The 20,723-nt window shown below is 44.6% G+C and overlaps 3 protein-coding genes across 4 annotated transcripts in view; 1 reads left to right on the forward strand and 2 right to left on the reverse strand.

Annotated features, from left to right (window-relative positions):
* LOC134292565 (uncharacterized) overlaps positions 1–8,613 on the reverse strand; it is a 79,899-nt gene extending 71,286 nt beyond the window's left edge. Inside the window, exon 1 of the mRNA XM_062957884.1 lies at positions 2,809–8,613. Within this exon, the coding sequence (XP_062813954.1) occupies positions 3,718–7,860 (4,143 nt within the window). The 5' untranslated portion in view covers positions 7,861–8,613 and the 3' untranslated portion in view covers positions 2,809–3,717. The remainder of the gene's footprint in view (positions 1–2,808) is intronic.
* LOC134292566 (serine/arginine repetitive matrix protein 1-like) lies at positions 1–13,586 on the reverse strand. The gene is made up of 2 exons (XM_062957885.1): positions 12,891–13,586; positions 1–2,500 (listed from the first exon to the last, which is right to left on the reverse strand). The coding sequence occupies exons 1-2, from the start codon at positions 13,427–13,429 to the stop codon at positions 2,398–2,400; spliced, it is 642 nt and encodes a 213-aa protein (XP_062813955.1). The 5' UTR covers positions 13,430–13,586; the 3' UTR covers positions 1–2,397.
* The window catches only part of lrrc3c (leucine rich repeat containing 3C), a 26,989-nt gene continuing 19,229 nt past the window's right edge, over positions 12,964–20,723 (forward strand). For both annotated transcript variants that reach the window (XR_009999807.1, XM_008113338.2), the window contains exon 1: positions 12,964–13,101. The gene's annotated coding sequence lies outside the window, so the exon portion shown is untranslated. The remainder of the gene's footprint in view (positions 13,102–20,723) is intronic.

The raw sequence follows: 20,723 nt of genomic DNA on the forward strand, positions 1-20,723 counted from the left end.
TGTGTGTGTGTGTATATATATATATATATATATATATATATATATATATATATATATGAATGATTTACTTAAAATGTAGTCAGATATTGAGATGCAGCAGACTGGCATTTCCAGTAATCAGTAATCAGTAATCTCCAGTACAACAGAAGCAGGGTTTCCATTACTATTCTTCTTCATGCTAGAGTTTGTTGGTATAAGGGGGTTGAAACATCAGTCTGCTGCATCATAATCAACAGGAGAATAGAATCCTGCTGCTTTCCATTAAGGTAGAACTGTGGGACAGGCTTCCAAGATCCCTCTGTATTCCCTACACAATTGAATATAGAGGAATTATGAATACAAATCAATTATGAATGCATAACTCTAAGTTACATGTTTGCAACTGTGAATTTCAGCCAGGGCAGTGAAAATCAGGTCCCTACTTTCATTTTATCCTCAAAATATTCCTGCAAGATAATATGAAAAAGTGGCCTGAGGTCACCCAAAGCGTGATAGCCATGATCCTAGTTCTCTTTGGTGAAAATCCAGTACTTTTTAATCACTATGTCACAGCGGCATGTAATCAACCATTGGGGAGTCATGTAGCCCTTCAGATATTTTTCAGCTACAACTTCAGGAGCTAACATAGTCAATGATAAGGAATAAGGAATGCTAGAAGTTTCAGTCAGAACATTTGGAGAGCAGCTGTATGGTAATGGTTGTTTTCAGACCCCAATCTGAGCGTTGGGGTTTAAGTTCCTCCAAATGGCAAAAAGAAAGGATACCTTGGGCAGACCATCTTCTTTAGGTAGCTTTCAAAGGAAGGGAAAATATTTAGAACAGGGATCATGTGTCCCTCCCTCCAGTGCTTGTTGGACTGCAAATCTCAGCAGGGTTCAGGAGAGGAACCCTATCAGAAGTGTTGAGAGAGTACCATGTGTGGGAATGCTGATTTGGAGAAAATACTTCAAAAGCTTCTTTCAGTCTGAGTGTTGTTCCTGGAAAGGGTAGGGACTTATAGGTTTGTATGTTTATTAGTTACATTTATGTCCTGCTGTTCCCTGAAGAGCCCATAGTAGTATACATCGCTCCCTTCCTTTATCTTTTCCTTGTACATTAGTTTGGTCAGAGAAAATCCAGACTTGTGCTTGGAATTTTGGATTAGGACTTCAGGAATCCACCAACCAACATGGTGACCTTATTAAGCTACAATTTCCAGCAAGATGCCATTTCCCAGGATTCTTGGAGTTGTAGTGCTAGGAGTCACACGTACACATATAAAAGGAGTCCAAAATCTGTATCATTATATTCCCCATAGAAATAGTCAACAGCTGTCTGTAAGCATGAGAATAAGCTGCTATTCATTGGCTTGGAAAGAGCCAAAAGCTTGAAAGTGGTAATAATTTTGATGATGGCAGGGCTGTGTCTGATGACTGTCAGTTCTATAAGGCAGCTTCCCCAATCCTGAAGACTTCCAAATAAGACCTCCCCCATCCCTGGCAAGGTTTGATATGAATGCATGATTTCACTATAATAGTCAGAAAGGCCTTTTCTACAGGCTTGATTTTCACTGCTCTTCTAGGACCAAAACAAGTCAAATTCTATGAATTGTGCAAATTGGGAAGTTTTGAATACCCCCTATGTTGTGTAATTCATCTTAGTAGCTGAACTATTAGCCACAAAAAGGAGCTTTGTGGATCCTTATCCCCAACTATCAAGTACCCATTTCCATCTCCCTCTTGTTTCTGATAGTACACTGTGCATTCTCTTCACAAAAATAGCTGTGTACCCATAATAGCTAGGAGCCAGATTTAAAATCCAAAAAGCAAAATAAAAGAAAGTGAACAGGAATTCTCAGGAAGCTGGACTCAGGCCTATATATTTTTTTACTTTGCTCTCTGGCGGAAGCATGGCACACACCCACTCGGGGTATTAAAAGGCTCCAGCTGAGTTCACACCCACATTTTGTATACTCATTTTTCAATTATCCACAAACACAGTGCAGTTGTATGAAGAACTAAACTCCTGCCCATTAAAATAATAAAGTGTGGCGAGAGCTGCTATGGATCACGCTCATATGGTCTCTTGTGCTCTCCTTTCAAACCAGGAAACGAATAGAAAATAAGAGGTGTTTTTTCTGACTTCTGTCCCAAATGATTCTGCAAAATATCTCCTGTGCCATGCTCATTTTCTTAGAGATTGGATGCCCGCAATATCCGATCTCTTTCTCCCTTGCTGCTCTGAATATGAGAGAGAAGAGATGCACAATTTGCCTCCTGCTTGAAGGAGGGCACTGCTGAAACTCCAAAGCTTGCTGACTTGTGCTTTCATGGGGTGTGTATGAATGTGTTTTGGAGGAAGAGAGGGATTTTTCTAAACAGTCCAGCAAGTCTCTGCAAGTATGTGATCTTCAAGCCTCTACTTCCAGCTGTTTTGGGAAATACAACCCCATCCACAGTCTGGGGATGATGGGACTTCACTGCCAACAGCCCTGGGGGGTGCTGGAGGCCGATCCAAGGTGCTGGAAAGAGCACAAAAGAGGGAAGGATGTGTAAAGCAACTTGTGGGCGTCATTCCCATGTGCCAGCTGGAATCCCTCTCCCTGTTGAAAATAGCAACCTCCCAAGCCTTTCACTATTTATTTGTTAATGTATATATTTGCTAACCTGTATTCTATGTGTATGTTGATTTGTCAGTTTGACTGTACCTCTTTGGTGTGGGAGGGGTTATAGACATGTGATTGTACTGAGCATGTTCAGACTCAGGATTCCATTTTATATTCTGTTTGCATCACACCTCAGTGGACTTATGGACTTCAGTGAGTACAACTTGTGCCGTCCGCCGGACAATAAAAAACTATAAAACTGAAACGTGCTGTCCTTTATCCGGGCGAACTGCAAATCCCTATAAGCTGTCCTATAGATATTGAACGACTGAGTCTGGATAACTTCAAAAAAGAATGTTTATTCATACAAGGTTGTAAACCTGGCACAGATCTTAAAGTTGCAGAAAATGAAACAAATTTCTATAGGTTTTAGTCACAGAATTATCCCTGGTTCCAGAAGGCAAAAGTGATTATAAAACCACTATACCCTAATCACGCTGCCTATATTAGAAGGAGAAACTCTTTCCTTCCCTATCTTTACAGCAAAGATTAGTTCTAGAAGCGATGGAATAACTTTGCTCCTCTAACTAGATTTCCTATTCCAGATCAATATAATTCAATACTTATCTAATTTGGATAGGCTTAGATTGGCCTGGTTTTGAGGATGATTTGTCCCAGTTAGCCTTGCACAGCTCCAGCACGTTGGAAGACAATAGCCAGAATGAAGCTCCAAAATGGAGACTAGACCCTGGTAAAAAGGGCGGTCCTAAGATGTTGCACTCTTTGACCAATCACTGCAAAGAAAACTGCAGCCAGCTATTGCAGATTCCAAGCCACTTTTCCTAGGCTTTTGCAGCCAGAGGCTCAAACAAAATGCAAAGGAGGGAAAACAAACAAACGACCAATAGGTAAGGCAAACCATCGTCCTGGGGGACGGAACACTCCCCGCTAAATTCCCAGGATGTGGGAATTTACCAATCAAAAACATACAAACACCTTTGTATACACAACAATACAACAGTATAAAACTTTAAACATCTCCAATAAGCAACACGAGGTCACTAATTGGTCTGTCCAGGACAGACATTTTGTCCTTACTATGAGTCTTTACTTGAACTTTTCTAACCTTACCGTCAGGGCAAGGAAAGGTCTTTAGTATAATGCCCATAGGCCAGGCATAGCGGGGCAAGTCTTTGTCCTTTGGCAACACAAGGTTTCCCACCTTGGCATTGTCCTTTGGGGTTTGCCAGAGTCTTCTGGTTGGAAGCTGGCTTAAGTATTCGGCCTTCCACCTCTTCCAGAAGTGGTTGGCTAAGGTCTGCACATGCAAAATTGGTGCCACAGTCCGACCAAATTGACTTAATTGGCCCTCTGAGGGCTATGAACCTTTTCAATGCGTTTATGAATGATGAAGTGTCCATTCCCTCTGCAACCTCTATATAGACAGTTCGTTTTGACAAACAAGTAAACAAACCCGCCCATCTTTTGTTATTTACAACACCACCCCTGGTTTTCCTAGTGACAACCTCCCAAGGACCAAACACATCGATTCCCACATGGGAAAAGGGTGGGTCTGTCAAAGTCCTATCCTGAGGTAGTTCTGCCATCAACTGACTTTGACAGTTTCGTCTGAGTCGCCGACATTTGACACATTTGAAAATACAACTGTTGACCAACCTTTTGGCATTAACTACCCACAGACCTTCATTTCTAAGGGCTGCCTCAGTTAGAGTTCTACCCTGATGATGGATTTTCTCATGGTAGTGACGAACCAACAACAAAGCAATATGGCTATTGGGGGGTACAATGATGGGGTTCTTTGTACACACTTTGAGTTTAGCCTTAGCTAACCTCCCTCCCACTCTTAAAATGCCCTCCTTGTCTAGAAATGGGTTTAACTCACGCAAGAAACTCCGGCTGGGGGTGTCAAGCCCTTGTTCTAACCTGGCTATTTCTAGACTAAACTCATGCCTCTGAACTGACCTGAATATGACGCTCTTAGCCTTTATCATATCCTGGACCTGTAAAGGCTCACTATCTTTGCAAGCCAAACGATGTATAAGCCTAGCTACTGCTCTAAGAAGACTGTGCCACTCCGAAAAACGTTCAAAACGGTGTGGTTCCAGGCAAGATCTTTGGCCCATCTTGATTTCTGTGGTCATCTTGCAAACTTTCACCTCTGCACTTCGTGAGACTTGAGCATTCATAATGTCCGAAAACCTTTGCTCATCTTTCGAGAGCGCTGTGGCTTCGTCTCTCTCAGAGACTTTGAAGATGGAGGAATACTCTGGAGTTATTGCTTGGCAGTAGACCGAGATATGACTTAGGCAACTGCGCACAAGTGTAGGACGTCCACCTTTAAGCACCTGTGCTTGATTGGAGTCCAACGACGATGGTGGGTGCATCTTGTTTATGCACACTGGGCCTATGACTGTCCAGCCTAATGGCAATTGTTGTGCGATAGGTGCACCTGGAGGTCCTTTAACTTGGTCGTTCACACAGAACAAGCTCGGGCAGTCCGAGCCAAGCAAAAGGGCAATGTCCACATCTGGCCGAAAGGCTGGTATAGCATTCTTTAACCGTCGCAAATGTGGATGAGCCTCCACAACTTCTCTGGTGACAATCTGCCTTTTGTTCCGGGGAATAGAGGAACACTCAATCAGGTCTGGCAACTTGAACTGTCTCTTCTGGTCGCAAGAGGAGACAACGAAGCCAGATGCTATGCGACCCTGCAACTTCTTTTTTCCTGCACATGTAGTCATAGTGTAGTCGACCATCTTGGTTTTAAGGTCAAACATGCGGAAGAACTCTGGAGTAGCCAGGGAGGCGTCGCTCTGTGAATCCAGGGCCACATAGAGTCTCTTTCTAAGCCAAGGGCTCTTGGCTGGATATACATCCGCTAGGCAGATAGGATGACAAACTCTGTACTGGTGCGAGTCAGAACACAGCTCTGTACAGGCGACTGCTGAAACTTCCACCTGCATCTCTGGTGCGGCTGGCTTGTCGGTGTCTTCGACTGCTGACTTTTCTTTTGGTGAAGCGTTCTCTTTGGGGTGGGAGATGATATTGGAGTTGTGCATTGCGGTGCAATGCTTGAGGCTGTTGCATTTCTCACACTTGATGTTTTCTTTGCAGTTGGATGCAAAGTGTGGAGTTGCTCCACAGCATCTAAAGCAGATTCCCTGCTTTTGAACTAGCTGTTGCCTTTCTTTGTATGTCTTTCTACTAAACTCCCTGCAGTTGGCCAAGCTGTGAGGCTTTTGGTGAATAGGGCAAAGCAACTCCTTTACCTCCGACCTGGGTTCGTCAGTCTTGTGTTGAGTTTCGACTGCCTTTACGCTGACAGGTCTATTGGCCTCTCTAGGTGGTTTCTTGTCCACTTCAGGTGCCTTCTCTGGCTGGGTCCCTTGGTATAAGGTGGGGAGGCCCGTCTGTGGATCATTCCTTTCTCTGGCTGCCCTGGTGATGAACTGGACCAAATGAGAAAATGGAGGGTATGCCTGGGAGTGGGCCTCCTTGTAGTTGAAGACCTCCTGTCCCCAGCGTTCTTGCAAAGTGAAGGGCAGCTTGGTCAAGATCTGCCTCTGGGACAGGTGCTGATCGAGGCACTTCAAACCGGGCAGTTCTGGATTCTCCTTGGCCGACTCTAATTCCGCAAGGAGATCGCTGAGGTCCCACAAGAGTCTGAAGTCTTTGAGTTTTAAAGCTGGGAACCTTTGGAGCTTGTCCATAAGAGATGCTTCAATCTCTGTGCTGGCCCCATACCTCTGCTGCAACCTGGCCCAGGCCTTTTCCAGGGCTTTGTCGGGATCGGCTACGTGGGCTGCGTAGATCTTCTTAACTTGTGAGGATGAGGCTGGGCCCAACCATGCAGCCAGAAGAGTCAGTTCTTCCTCAGGCAATAACTTTAAGTCTCTGATTGCTCTCTGGAAGGTGGCCTTCCAGAGAAGAAATTCCTCAGGCTTGTCCGAAAACCTTTCGACACCCTTGTCCTTAAGATCTCTTCTGGGGCTTCTGATGATGGAGACAAGCTGGGACTCTGGCGTCGAAGGGAACAATTGAGGAGTTTGCTGTTGTGGAGTGGACTCCCACCGTGTACCTTGCGTCAACCTTTGGCCTCTTGGAGGGATGACATCGACCACTGACGAATCGATGGTTCCCTGTGCAGCTGTCTGTAGGGGCCAACTAGCGCTCGGCCTTGAGGCCCTGATTGACTGACCTAGGGTTTTAGCAGGAGGCACAGGTAGCTCGAGCAAGGGTGAGCTCCCCGCTATGACGCTCTGCTCTGCAGGAAACTCAAAAGTGACTTTGGGACCCTGCTCTGGGTAAGGAGAGAAGTCTCCCTGTTCCTCATCCGAAAACTGGCTGTTCATGCTGCCAAGGTGCGCAAACACTTTGGCAGAAGGATCCTGTATTGGTAACTGGCTTACATTTTCTTCTGTGAGTGGCTCAATTAGGGCCTTGGCCAAAGTCTCAGCCCTTACCCTTTTGGCTGCGGCATCCATCTTTATTCTAAGCATCTCTATACGAGCCTGTTCTATTTGCATTTCGCTTTGTCTATGGGCCTGTTCTATTTGCATTTCGCTTCGTCTATGGGCCTGTTCTATTTGCAGTCGTTGCTCTTCTTCTTTAAAGGGAAGGGTGAGATCAGCTGCCTTAGCATCAGCCTCCGCCCCCGCCACTTTACTCTGCAGCTCCAGACGTGCAGCCTCCTTAATGTGCAAGGCAGCTAGGGAAGAGATGGCACTCCCAGCAGCAGAAGACTTGCTAGAGTGGCTGTGTTTAGACGATGCACGCTCCCTTAGTTTAGATACCTGACTAGAGCGGTTGGACTTAAGACTAAGTGCCACAGCAGGTGATTTTAAAAGATTGGTCTCATGGCTGCATAAGGAAGCTAGGATTGCCCTCACCCTATTTTCTTTCTCATTAGTGTCAGCTAAAACACTCACTATTTCTAACTCTGAATCCTTGGCGTTAATGCGCTCGAGGACCTGGACTATCTTAGACACCAAACCCCTCCAAAGACCGAAGGTCTCTTCAAGGTCTGTCTGTAATATGGATGGCACCCTTGTAATACCCAAGCTCTCTATTCTGCCCATTAATGTTACAATGCGCTCCCATGCCGAACCTAACCTCACATGGAGGAGCTCCTTTTCATCTATTAGATGGGCTAGCATCTTGGCTGAAGGGTGCTTTATCCTTTGGGGCCTTTCATTCCTAATTTCAGCCTCAGAAGGAGATATACCATTTGTATCATCTTGAAATTGCATAGACATTATGTATTCTTAATAGCAAGTAAATTTACAACAAAGGCAAATGCAATATACCTGCAAGTAAATTTACAATAAAAGCAAATTCAATATATAATACAATTCACAGCACTTAACCATAGCAATATATATCACTAAGTAACTATACTTTACAAAGATAGTGACCTTTGGCGCCAGACTTTGGTGGGCAAGCTGCAAAATGTCAACTGACAGCAACTTGCCACTTGATACCTCCCTTGCCCGAGTGACGTAAACTGCCAAAATGGCGACTTCGCCAAATTTTCAAGCACCTCGTGCTCTGCGGCTCGAGGCCTGCCGCCGAAGGAGCACCGAGGCTGGCTTTGGAAAGGAGGAGAGAAGAGACGCCTCCTCCCCGCTGTGAAGGGAGGTCACCACCGCAGGTCGATGAAGCAGGTCACCACCGCAGGACGATGAGGCAGGTCACCACCGCAGGACGATGAGGCAGGTCACCACCGCAGGACGATGAGGCAGGTCACCGCCGCAGGTCAATGAGGCAGGTCACCACCGCAGGACGATGAGGCAGGTCACCACCGCAGGACGATGAGGCAGGTCACCACCGCAGGACGATGAGGCAGGTCACCACCGCAGGACGATGAGGCAGGTCACCGCCGCAGGTCAATGAGGCAGGTCACCACCGCAGGACGATGAGGCAGGTCACCGCCGCAGGTCAATGAGGCAGGTCACCACCGCAGGACGATGAGGCAGGTCACCACCGCAGGACGATGAGGCAGGTCACCACCGCAGGACGATGAGGCAGGTCACCACCGCCGGACCATGAGGCAGGTCACCACCGCAGGACGATGAGGCAGGTCACCACCGCCGGACCATGAGGCAGGTCGAAGCCGGCCGAGTGCTCCGGCCGAACTCGCAGCAGCGTTGCCAGGCCTGTCCAGGTTCTAGCCTGGTTCTGGTGGGCTTCACGCCTCAGAGCCAGCCAAAGAACTGTCGCTGGTGCTCCGCGGCTCGAGGTCTACCGCCGAGGGAGCCCTGGACGTTGCTGGGAACTGCACAGCCTGTGCAAACCCAGAAAGCCACTGGGCCACGTGCGCACACGCGAGCCAAATAGCAAGGAAATAGAGCCCCACTATTTGACTCCTTCAGGTCTGAGAGCGGGCTCCACTGCCTCAGACGCTGGTAGAGTCTTTAGGTATGCAGACTGAGCTCAGGCGGAAAAGCCGCAGCCTATACTAAAACTTCCTAAACTATAAAAAACTATAAAGCCGTGCAAGCTAGCTGAAGCGGAAAAACCGCTGATCGACCTCAAAACTGTGCCGTCCGCCGGACAATAAAAAACTATAAAACTGAAACGTGCTGTCCTTTATCCGGGCGAACTGCAAATCCCTATAAGCTGTCCTATAGATATTGAACGACTGAGTCTGGATAACTTCAAAAAAGAATGTTTATTCATACAAGGTTGTAAACCTGGCACAGATCTTAAAGTTGCAGAAAATGAAACAAATTTCTATAGGTTTTAGTCACAGAATTATCCCTGGTTCCAGAAGGCAAAAGTGATTATAAAACCACTATACCCTAATCACGCTGCCTATATTAGAAGGAGAAACTCTTTCCTTCCCTATCTTTACAGCAAAGATTAGTTCTAGAAGCGATGGAATAACTTTGCTCCTCTAACTAGATTTCCTATTCCAGATCAATATAATTCAATACTTATCTAATTTGGATAGGCTTAGATTGGCCTGGTTTTGAGGATGATTTGTCCCAGTTAGCCTTGCACAGCTCCAGCACGTTGGAAGACAATAGCCAGAATGAAGCTCCAAAATGGAGACTAGACCCTGGTAAAAAGGGCGGTCCTAAGATGTTGCACTCTTTGACCAATCACTGCAAAGAAAACTGCAGCCAGCTATTGCAGATTCCAAGCCACTTTTCCTAGGCTTTTGCAGCCAGAGGCTCAAACAAAATGCAAAGGAGGGAAAACAAACAAACGACCAATAGGTAAGGCAAACCATCGTCCTGGGGGACGGAACACAACTATACCTAAAGACTATGGAGTATTGATTAAGAATGATACCCTATGTACTCAACACACAGAGAACTACATCCTATTTATAACTTAACTTTAAGAAGAAATGTGCCTGTATGGTGATTTAATACAAACTTGCTCCCTCCTCCGTATGACGTCTCCTCACATATTTATACATGGCTATCATGTCTCCTCTCAGCCTTCTCTTCTGCAGGCTAAACATGCCCAGCTCCTCATAGGGCTTGTTCTCCAGACCCTTGATCATTTAGTCACCGTCCTCTGGGCACTTTCAAGCTTGTCAACATCTCCTTTCAACTGCGGTACCCAGAACTGGACACAGTATTCCAGGTGTGGTCTGACCATGGCGGAATAGAGGGGTAGCATGACTTCCCTGAATCTAGACATTATACCCCTATTTATGCAGGCCCATTGGCTTCTTTAGCTGCCACCTCACATTGTTGGCTCATGTTTAACTTGTTGTCCACAAGGACTCCAAGATCCTTTCCCCATGTATTGCTGTCGAGCCAGATGTCCTCCATTCGGTATTGGCCTTCAACTCCCAGAAATCCTAATAGTTGGTAAACTGGCTAGGATTTCTGGGAGTTGCAGGCCAAACCCAATTATTTTCCGGTCCCAATCCAAGGTGCAGGTTCTTAGGTATAAAGCCCTGAACGGTTCAGGACCCGCCTACCTTCCTGACCATGTTTCCCCCTACGAACCTGCACGATCTCTTTGATCATCTCGGGAGGTCCTTCTCTCGCTTCCACCTCCATCACAAGCTCGGCTTGTCAGGACGAGGGAGCAGGCCTTCTCGGTAGTGACCCCCCGGATTTGGAACTCCCTCCCTAGGGAGATTAGGCAAGCACTCAGTCTAACTTATTTTTAAAAGGAGTTAAAAACTTGGCTCTTCTAGTGCGCCCTCGAGTAATCTAGTCCCCTTGATCAAAATCTCCACCTAATGATTCCACTATATGTCGCACTTTATTCTACTCCCTCCTGGAAATAACTTGACGCCCTATCTCACTCCAATGTTGAGAATGTTTGAACACTTCAACTTCTATGCCCCAATGGCACTATAAAATTACATCACTGCACTTTTGTTTAGTCTAAACTTTAGACCACCCTTCCATTTTACTCAATTTCTTTTAAATGGTGGTCCTTTTATGTCATTATTCCATGTTTTAAATGGGTTTTTACTGTTCTTGTATTGCTATTGTATTGTATAATTTTATTTTAGTGTGTTTATTTGATTTTTTGATCTTGTTTTTATTTGTTTTCGGGCTTGGCCCTGTGCTAGCCGCCCTAAGTCCCTGCAGGGAGATGGAGGCGGGATAAAAAAATTAAGTTATTATTATTATTATTATTACATTGCATGACACAGCAAACAAGATAGATGTGCTGGATTTCGTATCACAAAATCACAAGTTGAACACTTCCCAAGTGTTTAGCACTGTGTGATGTATTTTCGGATGATGCGCGCAGATCCCAGTAGCGTGGCCTTTTGCAGTTGGCAGATCGTAATTTTGTCAATGTCTATTGTTTCCAAATGCCGGCTGAGATCTTTTGGCACGGCACCCAATGTGCCCATCACCACCGGGACCACCTGTACTGGTTTCTGCCAGAGTCTTAGAAGTTCAATCTTGAGGTCCTGATAGCGGCTGAGTTTTTCCTGTTGTTTTTTGTCAATGCGACTGTCACCTGGTATGGCGACATCAATGATCCAAACCTTTTTCTTTTCCACAACTGTGTTGTGTTCCAGAACTTTGTCAGTCTGGATTCAGAAGTCCCACAGTATCTTTGTGTGCTCATTCTCTAATACTTTTGCAGGTTTGTGATCCCACCAGTTCTTTACTGCAGGGAGGTGGTACTTGAGGCATATGTTCCAATGAATCATTTGGGCCACATAGTTGTGCCTCTGTTTGTAGTCTGTCTGTGTGATTTTCTTACAGCAGCTGAGGATATAATCAATGGTTTCGTCGGTTTCCTTGCACAGTCTGCATTTTGGGTCATCAGCTGATTTTTCAATCTTGGTCTTAATTGCATTTGTCCTGATGGCTTGCTCCTGGGCTGCAAGGATCAGGCCTTCTGTCTCCTTCTTCAGGGTCCCATTCGTGAGCCATAGCCAGGTCTTCTCCTTGTCAGCTTTTCCTTCAATTTTGTCAAGGAACTTTCCATGCAATGTTTTGTTGTTGTTGTTGTTGTTGTTGTTGTTGTTGTTGTTGTTGTTATTATTATTATTATTATTATTATCCCACAGGTTGAGAACCACTGCATTACATGAATGCTTATGAATATCACTTGTTCAAAGAGTTGACTTCTAACAAGGTTATGCTTTTCTTGACTTGTGGTTTTCAAAAGGTGGTCTCCACATATTCATGGAGATTCCACATTCACCAAAAGGAGATGTGCCCAGAGACTGGGTGCAGTGATTTTCCAAGAAGTGGTTTTCAAAAGGTGGTCTCCACATATTCATAGAGATTCACCTTCGCCAAAGGGATTTTATATCATCTCCCCCTTTTCAATAAGGTTAAGATTGCCATTTATTTCCAAAGGGAAATGTACCCAGAGACTGGGAGTTGCTGGAGGCCGATCCAGGGCGGTGGAAAGAGGGAAGGGTGTCTAACGCGACCTGTGGGCGTCATTCCCGCGTGCCAGGCGGAATCCCCCTCCCCGCAATCCCCAAACGAGAGCGATCGATCATGCTTAGAGGAGGAGGAGGAGGAGGAGGGAATCCACTCTCGCTCCCAACGCAGGGGGGCAGACGTTCGTATATTTATATATGCATAGTATACACAGAGAGACCCGGGCATCGCAGCCACCCACCCACTGGCACGTCTAGCCCACCTCTGGGTCGGGGACTGCCCCCTTTTGTGTGTGCCTGCGCTTGCCTTCCAAGCGAGTCGGAGCCACTCTCTCTCTCACTGACTCACTCACTCATTCGCTCGCTCCTGCAAGACACAAGCCCTCGGCTCCGGACGCCCCGGCGGCAAAAAAAGAAAAAGGATCAAGCGAGATACAGAAGGTGGTTGGGAATCACCTGGCAAACTTCACGCGTGATGGCGACACGGGCGAAAGGTCGGCGAGAGCTCCCGCTTGGGATCCAGCGAGGCTGCGGATTCGAGGGGTAAAAGAGCGAGAGAGGGAAGGAGCCGCAATGCCTGTTGCTTGGAAGGGGACGGCGGCGGATTTCCTCGCCCGCGGAGGCGGCGGAGGAGGCGGAGGCTGGGGGAGGCGAGTGGCGGCGAAAGGTGAGTCGGCACGACCCTCTCCCCTCCTTCCAGACACAGACCCCGGCGCCTTCGACGCCAACTTTGCCTCTCGGCGCGGAGAGAAAGTTGGATGCGCGGAAAGTCGCCTCTTTTCTCCCCTCCCGATCCCTAGACTCGCTGCCTCCCCAGGTAAACGTGTCCGGAGGCTCGGCTTCTTGGAGAGGCGCAAAAGCGTCCTAGGTGTGGAATGAATGCAGTTGGATACCACTTGGCTCAATTCGGTTGTAGTTTGGTTAGGCACCTGCACTAGGCGACAAAGAAGGCATAGAGACCTTGTAAAACTGCAGCTCCCACCATTGCACAGCATTGAGAGTGGTGTCCGCCTGTATTCATTCTACAGTGCAGAGCGATACACCGTTTAAAGGACCTCATCACACTAGAGCATGGATCCACCTGATATCCAGTTTCTGCCTCCTGCAGAATTATGGGGCTTGTAGTTTAGGGAGGGGCAGGTTCTGGGCTTCACTAAACCACAAACCCCAGGATCAGCAGGAGGCAGGAACCAGATTTAAAGTGGATCCATGCTGTAATGTGATGAGATGCAGATCTCATCACACTAGAGCTTGGATTCAGTTTAAATCCAGTTTAAATTCACTTTAGGGAGACTACAAACTACAAATCCCAGAATTCTGCAGGAGGCAGAAACCAGATTTAATGTAAATCTATATAGGGCTTCATCACACTAGAGAAAAAAATCCACGTAAAATCCAATTTCTGCCTCCTTCAGAATTCTGGGACTTGTAGTTTAGGGAGGAGCCTTTAATAGCCTCACTAAACTGCAAATCCCAGAATTCTGCAGGAGGCAGAAACTGGATTCTAAGTGGATTTTTTTCTCTAGTGTGATGAACAGATATGTTGCAATGTGATGAGACACTAAGTGTATTGTCGAAGGCTTTCATGGCCGGAATCACTGGGTTGCTGTGAGTCTTTCGGGCTGTATGGCCATGTTCCAGAAGCTTTCTCTCCTGACGTTTCGCCCACATTTGTGGCAGGCATCCTCAGAGGTTGTGAGGTCTGTTGGAAACTAAGCAAGGGAGGTTTATGGATGTTGTAATTAATTGGACTTTACACAGATATATAAACCTCCCTTGCCTAGTTTCCAACAGACCTCACAACCTCTGAGGATGCCTGCCATAGATGTGGATGAAAGGTCAGGAGATAATGCTTCTGGAACATGGCTATACAGCCTGAAAGACTCACACCAACCCACCATTTAAGGGTCCTTCCACATAGCCATATAACCCAGAATATCAAGGTGGAAAATACCACAATATCTGCTCCGAACTGGGTTATCTGAGTCCACACTGCCATATATTCCAGCTCAAAGCAGAAAATATGGGATTTTATTTAGCTGTGTGGAAGGGGCCTAAGTCTTAGCTAGACAGCTCTTTTCACCCCCGCTTTGAGTTCAGGGAGATAGATTTCCAAGCAGAGAAGGGGGTCTTGGAGTTGACATCGCTGAGGGAGAATTAAAAATGGGAACCCTCCCAAAAAAATATTGATGTAGGATTAGAAAAATTACTATGGTGAGGTTTAAAAGGGGTGTGTGTATGGCAAGCTTACCACTCCTTCGGCTTTCCAAGGCAAGAACTTCACTATATAAAGAGAATGGTATCCCACAAAGGTCGGTTTTGGAAATCCTTTTCCTCTCTCCAAACTCTTGCTCTGCTTCACTTTGATTCTGCCTCTTAAGGAACTGCTGTAGTGGAATATCAGGCTTATTATTGCCAGTTGGCACTGTGTAGTTGTTTCCCATTCAGTGAAAGCACTCGGTGTGTGTATATATTATGTGTGTATGTGTGTTGATATATGTCTGTAAGGGAAAGAGCCTCTGTTGTGGTATAGAGGCAGCCGATTTGGTGCCCTCTTGCGGCTCCCCTTTTTCTAAAATGTATATTTTTATATAGTATTAGCACTACAGGCTAATATCTAGAAAAGTAAGTGGTTGTATTCTGTAATCAGCAGGAAAGGGAATAAAATATTTGATTTTATATTTTGGAGAATATTTTTGCCTGTGTTTAAGGCCAAGGTTTGTTTCAATTGTAAAATCTCTGCACCAAAATGGATCAGAATAATTTTGTATGTAGGTATAAATGTGTGTGTAGAGGTACTTGAAACTGACTTGTTCATCTCTCTGTCATGGGTAATGGTTAAACCACATATTCATGTCTTGTGGAAGGTTTATTCCAATATTTTTAAAGGAATTATTTTGCATTCTGGTTGGTAGCTTCAGATCTCAGAGCGGTCCATCTTTTTTCTGGTTCTACATCTAGATGTCAGGCACATGCAAAAAATAAATAAAAACTGATGAAACAGCAAAAATTGACAAGGTTTAAAATACGGCTCGACCCCTCCTCCCCTGCATTGAATATTTGTGATTTTCTCCATATTTGCAGAGTTTGGGCAATGCTTAGTAGGATACATTTCCTACAATCACATGGTACAACTCTGATTCACATTTTGGCCACGCACATCTGCCAGACTTTCTCCCCCTCCTCCTCTCCCACTATTGCTTTGGAAGATGGATCATCACCATTTTCATGCAGCTATATGATACAACCTCATTCTAGGTTGTTTTTCTGTATTTTCTCCCTTTTACATTGCTGATCTTCTTTCCCTTCCAAAGAAATCTGTTTAAAAGGGCTTTATGCCTACTAATTGTAAGTGTAAGAGAGGTGTGTTAACAGCAGCGTAGCAAATGGGAAAGAGGTGTATGGAGAAAGGGTTCTGGTTAATGAATATCTGCAGATAATCTATCATCTGAAGGTAGCCCCCCACCCCACCCCAAATATAACTGACAAGAAAAGAGCAAACAGCAGTCTTGAGAAATACCATCTAGGAAAGAATGGTCCAGGGAACATGGATGTTATTTAGTGTGTAGTAGACATGACTCCGATAGGAAAAAAAATAAACCCATGCATGCCACAATTCCTTACACGACTCTTGCATATAGCACATGGATTTTCATTAATTTAACAAAAAGTACTCCCAACGTAAGTAACTAATGTAGTGGCTTGAGCATTGTACTAGTTATTTATTGCACTTATATATACTGCCTTTCTCACCCCTGTGGGGACTCAAAGCAGTTCCCAACATAATCAATGGCAAAAATTCAATGGCTTCCATGTATAAAACATCACATATCAAACAATAACAATAGATAAAAACCATTAGAAGTAGAAAACTAAAAACAGCAATCTACATGCACTACATAAAATATTTAGGCCTTCCAAAGATCTCGAGGTTGTCTTTAACTACTTCCACTTGTTTCTGTCATTCACCAAATGCCTTCTTAAATAACCAGATCTTAAGTTGCTTCCTAAAAGCTAGGCGGGAGGGGGCTGATCTGATCTCCTGGAAAAAGGGAGTTCCACAGCCAGGGGGTCACCACCGAGAAGGCCCTGTCTCTCGTCCCCACCAATTGTACCTGTGAAGGTGGTGGGACCAAGAGTAGGACATCTCCAGTAGATCATAGTGTTCTAGCTGGCTCATAAGGGGAGATGTGTTTGGACAGGTAAGCTGGACTATGCCTCTGGAGGCTAGAGTTCGAATCCCCACTTGGCCATGGAAATCTGCTGAGTGACCTTAGGCAAGTCACACTATCTCAGCCTTAGTGGAAGGCAAAGAAAATCCTCCTCTGAACAAATCTTACAATCACAGAGTTGGAAGAGACCACAAGGACCATCCAATCCAACACCCTGCCATGCAGAAATATAATCAAAGCACTCCCAACAGATGGACATCCAGCGTATTGCCAATAAAACCCTATAATAAGGTCACCTTAGGATCACCATGTATAGTTGAAGGCACACAACTGCAACAAACCTTCAACATAGTTTTACAGACCAGGCTGTACCATTAAGCAGAGTAAATTGGTGGTCTCGGGCAGTAATTTCTGGAAGACAGCAGTGGAAACTTCCCAACTGATTATTCCAGAATACCTTAGCTATTACCATATGCTGAATGATAGAGTTTTAGATGAAATACAATCTTTAATAGACCACATGAATTGGTCTGTTGGCTCAGATGTAGTGGAAAATGGCATTTCCATCTCAGGTTTTGGAATAAGAGTAGGTAGTCAACACAGCTAGCTTGTGTATGGGACATGGAGATATGGATTTGCTGTCTTTTCTTTTGACTCAGGCCCCTTCTACACTGCCATATAATCCAGATTATCTGTTGGGTGTCATCCTGGACTCCACAAGTCTCCAGTCCCCAATGAGTAGTTAGACTAAGAAAACAGGATTAGAATGAGGGATTCCTATGCATATCTTCCTAGAAGGAGCTTTCTGTCTCTACTCCTCTCTTCCTGTTTGCTACTATCTCCTCTCCCATTCGAAGATGTAGAAATGTGATCTCTTTGAGGTATGAGGTAAGTTCCTCTTTATTGCCATCTTGTTTGGGCCTAGGCTTTGACCACATGACCAGCCTCCATTTTTCTTCCTCTTCTGCCTTTTGTCTCCTCCTGTGATGAAGCATCTTGCCATTCTCCAGGCAAGATGTAGCTGCATGCATATTTTTCTGATATCTTTGCCTTCCATAGAATATGAGATTTAGAAAGTTAGTTAGCTCCAATAACTTTCCTATCCAGAATGTATTTCTTTTACTTCAATCAATACTTTTGAACTTATGTTTTGGCTCTACAATCCTGTGCCCCCCTATGCAACAGAAGCTTATACCAGCTCACCACACATAAGTTTCTGCTGGTTATGAAGTGTGTTTCTAGCACTCTGCTATATTTTTGGTTGAATGACCCCAAGAGAGGGTTATTTTTGAGTCTTAACTGCTCATAGATTCCCAACATTATCAAAGCAAATAATCCTCATTATCTGTTTTGAACTAGATTATGAGTCTACACTGCCATATAATCCAGTTCAAAGCAGACAATCTGGATTTTATATGGCAGTGTAGAAGGGGCCTCAGCCAGCCATATGGCCTATAGGTCAAAGCCTGCACTGTATTCTTTTTCAAGTAAATTGGATCTCTATTAAATGGCTTTCATTAATCTCCAAGACAGTCAAATCACAGGGAAATACATTCAGTGACATAAATATACAGTTGTTTAATTATTTGAAATGGTTTTAAAATCTGCCCTTTAGTTTAATAAACTCTCAGGGCAATTCACTATAGCCATAAAAACAAATGTCAAAAGTCCATTTCAAGCAGAATAGTAAAACAGAAGCAAAGCGATAAAAGACCTGGGGAGTAAAGACCCATTGAATTTGGTCTGACATAGTTCTGCGTAGATTTGTATTGTATGAAACAAAACATAACACATAGCGTTTGGCAACAGTTACAATAATCAATTTAAAGCAATATTGAGTGAAATACTGGATACAAAAGTCTTTGCTTGGTCTCAAAAGGATATTAAATTTAACACCAGGCAGACCATTCCTAGAGAAGGGATTGCATAAGGTGCCACATATGAAAAGGCCCTGCCTCTGCTCAGCCCCTGCCTCACTTGAGAGGCATGGTGTTACAAGCTTACTGTTTGAACAGGCTTATGAGAGCAGATAGTCTGTTGGAGAACAAAATCTTCATAATCTGTGTTGAACTGTGTTGGAGCTGAAATTATTTTCATCACTGTTCTGAAGCTTGGATCAATATACTTTTATTCATGTTGTTTTCAGACATTTTTCGTTAGCTAAATACAGTAAGATCTCTGTAACCATGGAATCCATAGTCATGGTTTTATTTATTGTCCATATCTGGGTGAAAATCGTCTCTCTAGGAATTTGCCAGGTCCTCAACTGTGTCCATGGTATATTTCTCCCAGAAGTTACCATATAATTGTGCTGGAGAGCAGGATGGGCAGGCTGATGTGTGGGGAGTTGTGTCCCCATGTGTTGTCATCTCTGCACAAAACTGCAGTTTCATTCCCACAGCAGCCCAGCGAGGAATTGTGATGACTCTCCTTATCTCATTGCCATCCTCTGCATCATAATCTTGCTCTTCTGTCCCCTGTGCCAGCCAGCCAGGTAAAGAAAGGGCAGCAACAGAATCTCAATGAACAGAGAAGTTTTACTAGTCTCAAATGCTGAGAGGACAAGAAGAGGAATATGTTTATTGTGTATGAGAGAGAGGAGGAGTACCCTGTTATCATTTTGTAGTTCTGACTCAATGCCATTCTGACTCACACTTATCTTAAGGTCTAGAAACTTTAAAATTGGGATGGAATACAAGAATTGCTGGTATCTTCTAGATTCTGCTGCAGTTCCACATTCTATGCTTGTGTGGCACAATTCTGGAATACATAATTGTTTACTTTGAATCTGTCCATGCATTGTTTTTTTCCTTATTCTTTTAGCACAAGGATGGTCAGCTTATGACCTTTCAGGTGTTGTAGGACTACACCTTTCATCCACTCCAGGCAGCATAGCCAGTGGTGAGTGATAATGGGAGTTGCAGTCCAACAGCATCTGGAAAGCTGAATAAACATCCCCCGTAGTCTTTAGGAACACAAAGATCATTTCTCACGCTACCTATGGTGCCACAAAGTTTTTATTCTGAAAGGGAACAAGTAGCAGTTCTTTTTTTCACATGAGGCATGTCAGTAGCTTTCTGCTTCATTTTTGTAATTTAGAAGTTTTAAAGACCTGAAGGTTTGGAAAGATGGTTCCTTGGTTTTTCACGTTTCTCTATATTGATCAAGTCTTAATTGTTCCAGTGTTTAAAGCTGTAGTCACTAAAGAGTCAATAAATGTGATTACAGAACTGAAGGGCAGGTCTTGAAGGACTTTTGAATGAGGTCTGTTGGGAAACCACACCCCTCCATCTGGTCGAGGTTGGCGTGTTTGCTAACCTCAGCCTGATGGAGGGGCACAGGCAGGTTTGCCTCTGCGATTCTAATGTGACACCAAATTTAATGCACACCTCACTTTTGGTGATGTAATTTAGCCAAATAAGGTGCATGTTAAAATCAAGTGGCATTTTGCATAGATTGGCGTCATGTATAAATCAAGGAGCCAAATCTATGAGTTTTGGTATGAACATTCAACACAGAGGATCATTCAACACAGAGGGGAAAGTGCCACCACCACCTAGGGGATTATCTGCTCCTGGCTTCATCACAATTTCCTTAACCAGGCATTCAAAAAGGTGCCATGGCAGAGAGAGAAGATAAGGGTTGGAGCTTTTTTAAGGTTCTCTTGGGATGCACTAAACTCTCATCTTTCACCATTCTACTCAGAAGGAGATGGTTCTTTTTTTGGATAAGAGTTAAGGTACAGTACTTACATTGACCAGTAGATAGTTTGACCCCCTTTTGGGGTCATTTTTTGTCTAAAATTTCCAGACATATACTTGAGTATATACAGTAATATTATAACATCTCTGGCACACTGATGATCCAAAGGAAATGTGCAGTCTAGGACTAGCTTCCTTTCTAGTTCATTAAAGCTACTCTACTTATCTGTACGTGATTCTCACCATAACAGATCTGCTAAGGAAGTAATGATAAGCCTACCTTCTTGTATTGCTATGAAAATGGAGGTGACCTAAAGCCTGTGTTGAAAAATACAACAGTTTGAGAAATCCAATGCCATACTTGATGCTTAGGCACTCAGGCCATTCCAGGAGAGGAATGTGAGGGCCTCCAGATG

This window comes from Anolis carolinensis, chromosome 6, assembly GCF_035594765.1.
Source record: "Anolis carolinensis isolate JA03-04 chromosome 6, rAnoCar3.1.pri, whole genome shotgun sequence".
NCBI lineage: Eukaryota > Metazoa > Chordata > Lepidosauria > Squamata > Dactyloidae > Anolis > Anolis carolinensis.

Coding starts and splice junctions, on each gene's coding strand:
- LOC134292566 (XM_062957885.1), bottom strand. CDS start 13,429: ATGCTGTGCAATGGTGGGAGCTGCAGTTTTACAAGGTCTCTATGCCTT. Junction 2,501..12,890: donor TCACGCGTGAAGTTTGCCAG/GTGATTCCCAAC, acceptor TGCTCTTTCCAG/CACCTTGGATCGGCCTCCAG.